The 5313-nt window shown below is 48.2% G+C and overlaps 1 protein-coding gene across 1 annotated transcript; it reads right to left on the reverse strand.

Moving 5' to 3' along the window:
- Window positions 1–318: 318 nt before the first annotated feature.
- LOC129343048 (uncharacterized) lies at window positions 319–4435 on the reverse strand. Its single transcript, XM_054999007.1, has 3 exons — window positions 4323–4435; window positions 3857–3992; window positions 319–1038 (listed from the first exon to the last, which is right to left on the reverse strand). Exons 1-3 carry the CDS (start codon window positions 4363–4365, stop codon window positions 468–470), a joined length of 750 nt encoding a protein of 249 aa, XP_054854982.1. The 5' UTR covers window positions 4366–4435; the 3' UTR covers window positions 319–467.
- Between the last annotated feature and the right edge of the window lie 878 nt (window positions 4436–5313).

Below are 5313 nucleotides of genomic sequence, written 5' to 3' on the forward strand. Positions count from 1 at the left end.
TTTTGATGGGAAATGTAGGCGCCCTGGTTTTACAGCTTGGCTCTCCATTACAGCTGCAAGACCAGGATGCCTACATTTCCCATCAAAACTTGAGGGAAGCCGACTAGTGTCCAACCTGTGTAAGACGTCACTTGTAGTTTGGCTCTCAGTGAAACAATCTTCTTTGGGAGGAGCAGGGGGTATCAACACTTGGGAATGGGACAATGCAGAACACCCTTGTAGAATTGCTCAAAGCTGTGCGTGTGAATGTAACTTCTAATAAGCTGCTACAGCAGATTGTTGAGAGCCATATCAACAGAATACCCTCTCGCTCAGCAGTCACTGTTAGAGACCCCTCTTTATTATGTGATCTGCAGGAGGTTTACAGATATGCCATAACCCTCTCCCCACTCAAAATTTGTTGAGGCAATATATTAATCGCTCAGGCTCTCGGGGCCCAAGTGGATAGCTATTCTTGGTGGGGAAGATCACTGGGTTTCGGGAAACAGGGGGGTTCTAGCCCACTTCTCAATGGCCTTGGTGTATTCTCGGAGATCCTTCAGAATTAGGTTGATGTAAGGCTTCAGGGGCTCAGTAGCACGCGCCAAACTGTTTGCGATTTTCTCCTCTGCCTCGTCCTCAAAGGGTCTCTGAGCCACCCAGAATTCTTGAAGTCGTTTCAGAACTTCTTTGACAGTAGGGCCCAGCTCGGCATCCAGCTCTTGCAGTTTCAATTTCACCCACTCGTCCTCTTCTCTGTTCTCCTCCCGCATTTCTGAAAGGATAGCATTGGCAAACTGTCTCAGCTCCTCCAGGACTGGCTTGGCGTGGGGCGCCGCTACAGGCCGCAGAGCCTCGTAGAGCTTTTCGGTGGGATGCCGCATCCTGTTGGTGAATTCCCAAACGGCCTCATGAGACTTCTGTGCCACAGCAACCACGATTTTAACGACCAGGTTGAAGGCTTCAATGGCCTCGTGCAGCGGCTCGGCTTTGTTCACCTCGAAGGCCAGATTCTGATAAAACCGGCTCAGGTCGGAAAGTCTTTCATTCACATGGTCGCTGAAGAAAGAAACAGAAAAGGAGGGGGGGTTGGAGGAGTGGAGTCAACTCTGCAAAGTTGCACAGCGGTGAGTTTTAATGCTTAAAGACGAGGATATGAAATCCCAACAATGGCCGAATCCACACTTTCTTTTTGTTTCTGCGCCTTTTTCGCAAGCGGCGTGCTATTCGTGCAGATACTCACACGCTTTCCCATTCCACGTGTTCCCCACCATCACCGCGCCACTATTGCGCCTTCCCCCAAAACCACGTGATTTTGGTGGAAATCCATTTTCTCCCCTTTTTCCCACAGTGCATAAAGGTCGGTATACTGGTAAACCAACTGTAGTGAGCAGCGGTTTGTGCAGGAAAAGAAACGGTCACCAGAGTCAAGATATTGGTATACTGGATAACTGACCCTTTTTAAAAAAAAAAAACGGGAAGTGACAAGCGCCGTCAATTCTAACGGCGGAGGATGGAACCGCCCACTGTGACGCTTTACTCAGTGGCGTGTGGAGAACTGATTGCACCATAAAGACGCAATGGAAGGGTGAATGTGATGATGCACAGCATGGTAGCGGAATGAACCCGATTGCCACGACTACGCAAGATAAGCGGATGGTGAGTGAGTGTGGATTCGGCCAATTTTGCCTTCATGTGACCTCCCCCCCACCCCAGGTTCTCTGCCTCTGAATCCTGAATGTTCTCAGGCATCAATAGATACTTCCCCCCACCCTTTCTAGGCAAACAGATGGCAGTTTATGGCAGAGATTCATGCAGATGTGGCTCCCCTTTTTCAACAGCCAATTCCAAACAAGGATGCTAATTCTGGTTTGGGAAATTCCTAGAGATTTCGTGGCAGTGCCTGGAAAGGATAGAGTGTGGGCAGATTAGGAGATTAGCGGGTATTTAATTTTCACTGAAGCTGCCATTTCTCCAATGGAGAATTGGGGGTGGAAACTTTGGAGGGTGGGGTTGGAGGAAGCGAAGGATCTCAGTAGGATATAATGCCATACAGTCCACCCTCCAGATCAGCCATCTTCTCCAAGGGAACTGATCGGTGTCACCTGGGGGGGGTCAGTTGTAATTCCAGGAGATCTCCAGCTGTCACCTGGAGGTTGGCAACCCTAACTGATCTCAGTAGTCTCAAGAACAGTTGTTATTCTAGGAGAACCACAGGCCCTGCCAGGCAGTTGACAATCCTAGCTCACAGAAGGCATCTCATATAGCCTTACTTGAAGAGTTGCTTGGAGCTAGCACAATTATAATTCTGCTTTTAGCTAAGAGCAATGCACAAAGGCTAACTAGCATGGAAAGGATCCCGAGTCTGCACTCTGGGTAAAGAATGTTGGAAGAGCTTTGCTACATCAGTCCAAGAGGCACCGAGTAAAGCCTTTTGTGAAGCAATCTCAGGAACCGGGAGGCATTCAGCAATCCACGGGGCAGTGGTTTTGAGATGAAAAGATGGTGCTATGAAAGAATAAGAACAGGGTGCAGGACAGCATACCCCCTTTCCCAGTTGTTTGTATTTTTCTAAACAGCAACAACAACAACTATAATAATAGCTGTGCTCATATACTACCATTCTAGAAAGATTTGTGCCCCACTCAGAGTGGAGAACAAAATCAGTGTTATTATTATCCCCACAATACAGCTGGGCTGAGATCAGGGGCTGGGGCTTCCCCGTGGCGCAGAGTGGTAAGCTGCATTACTGCTGCCCAAGCTCTGCTCATGACCTGAGTTCGATCCTGGCGGAAGCCGGGTTCAGGTAGCCTGCTCAAGGTTGACTCAGCCTTCCATCCTTCCGAGGTTGGTAAAATGAGTACCGAGTTTCCTGGGGGTAAAGTGTAGATGACTGGGGAAGGCAATAGCAAACCACCCCATAAAGAGTCTGCCAAGAAAACGTGATGCGACGTCCCCCCACGGGTCAGTAATGACTTGGTGCTTGCACAGGGGACTACCTTTACCTTTTGATAGTAGTTGTAGTAGTAGTAGTAGTAGTAAATTTTATTACAGCCAGCGACCTGATTCAAGCTTATAAAACAGAACATTATCTGGTATACAATATGCAAGTTAAAAGAAACTTCAGTTAAAAATATGTGCTATGGACACTTTCATAATTATAACCGCTCTTATATATCACCCTTCAGGACAGATTAGTGCCCCACTCAAAGCAGTGAATAAAGTCAGTGTTGTTGTTAACCCCACATTGCAGCTGGGGAACTGGGGCTGAGAGGAGTGGCTTCCCCCAGGCCACCTGTGGAGGTCACAGCAGGAGTGGGATTTGAACCAGCAGAGAGCTGATTTGCAGCCCAGGCGTTTAACCACTATGCTATAGCAGCTCTCATAATAATAACTGGGCTTATATACTGCTCTTCTACACAGATTTGTGCCCCACTCATAGCAGTGAACAAAGTTGAAGTTGTTATTATCCCTGTAATTTAGCTGAGGAGTTGGGGCTGAGTGGTTTACCCAAGGCTACTTGCTCAGCTCACCAGCAGAAGGCAGATTCCCACTTAACCACCAGGGCCGTTTCCAGACGGCTTACCAGCCCTGGAACGTCGCGCCACGGTGCGGGGAAAACGCAAAATATTGTGTTTTCTTGCATGAGTTTTGCGCGACGTCGCGCGACATTGCGCAAAACTCGCGCGAGAAAATGCGATATTTCCCGTTTTCCCTGCACCTTGGCGCGACGTTCCGGGGGCTGGTAAGCCGTCTGGAAACGGCCTAGATGTTTAAAACTCTTGTCCAAGGATTCTGTAATGCCATCTTCTTTCCCACCTCCACCCACAGAGGCATTTTCTAAGTGGGTTTAGAAAAATAAGGCCGATTTGCTTACCTAATCCATTTGGACAGGTTGAAGTTTTGGAACAAGTCCTCTTCTTCATCAACGATTCTGCTGATGTTTCTAAAGTATTCCACAAAGAAATGCTCTACTTGATCCATGTCATCATCAAGAACGGAAGCCTGGCAGCCTGGAAGACAAAAGATAACATGAGCACCCAGAAGGTGAGAGAGAGGTAGACCGACACGGCTACTCACCTGAACATCTTCTGTTATTAAGTTTGCTGTCTTTACCTGTACTGGTGATCCAGGGAAATCAATCCCTTGGACTGTTTTGAATCCTATATGAATCTTTTGATGATCCAACTTTGCAACTTCAGTCTCATAAGGTTTTTCTCTCCCGCTCGCACACACCTGTTGTTCAAAAGCTCAGGAATTCAGCCCCAAACAGCAAATGAAAGTAGAGTGTGAGTCTACTGTGCAGAATATCCATCCAACCTGTTCTGTTTCCCTTTGCTCACCTGTCAGGGTGGCCAAGACCAGCGTAAGGGCAAGGAGCTTCATGGCGACTCAGTCCGGAGATGCTGTTGAGGGTGAAGATGGTGGATCTCTCTAAATGGAGGGAGCCCCAAGGCGGATAGCTAATCCCTTTGGCCCCCTGTCACTCATTAATCGAGAGCATTGGCCCCAGGTGCTTCTGGAAAGGGGGCATATTTCCTCACCCAGCTCCTTGGGACATTGCCAAAGCATACAAAACCATTGGAACAACAAGGAGGAGGAGCAGCAGATAACTGGAGGAACACAAACTTCAGGTCACCAAGGTAAGAGATGGGATTGAAAATAAACATCTTGAGACAGAAAGGAGGGTGTTGCTGGATCAGAAGAAAGGTGTGTCTTATTTCAGCCAGGGGCCTTAAGAAAGCCTTACAACAGAGCGTGTGCTGACTTGGATAGCCCAGTTGAGCCTGATCACATCAGATCTTGGAAGCTAAGCAGGGTCAGCCTTGGTTAGTAATAATAACAACAACAACAACATTCGATTTATATACCGCCCTTCAGGACAACTTAATGCCCACTCAGAGCGGTTTACAAAGTGTTATTATTATTACCCCACAACAATCACCCTGTGAAGTGGGTGGGGCTGAGAGCTCCGGAGAACTGTGACTCGCCCAAGGTCACCCAGCTGGCTTTTGTGGAGGAGTGGGGAATCAAACCCGGCTCTCCAGATTAGAGTCCCGCACTCTTAACCACTACACCAAACTGGCACTAGTAATTGGATGGGAGACCTCCAACAAAGACCAAGGCTGCAGAGACACATGATGGCAAACCACTTCTGTTAGAGCCAAGCTACAAGTGACGAATGACACTTGCCTGGCAAGTGGACAGACTCACGTGTATTCCTCCCCGTTCACTTGCCATTCACTTGATCAAGTAGAGTGCAAGTGAATGGCAAGTGAACAGAGCGGAATACACGTGTGTCTGTTCACTTGCCAGGCAAGTGTCATTCGTCAC

Source organism: Eublepharis macularius, chromosome 15 (genome assembly GCF_028583425.1).
Source record: "Eublepharis macularius isolate TG4126 chromosome 15, MPM_Emac_v1.0, whole genome shotgun sequence".
Taxonomy (NCBI): domain Eukaryota; kingdom Metazoa; phylum Chordata; class Lepidosauria; order Squamata; family Eublepharidae; genus Eublepharis; species Eublepharis macularius.

Coding starts and splice junctions, on each gene's coding strand:
- LOC129343048 (XM_054999007.1), bottom strand. CDS start 4,365: ATGAAGCTCCTTGCCCTTACGCTGGTCTTGGCCACCCTGACAG. Junction 3,993..4,322: donor GGTCTTGGCCACCCTGACAG/GTGAGCAAAGGG, acceptor TTTGTCTTCCAG/GCTGCCAGGCTTCCGTTCTT. Junction 1,039..3,856: donor AACCTGTCCAAATGGATTAG/GTAAGCAAATCG, acceptor TTCTTTCTTCAG/CGACCATGTGAATGAAAGAC.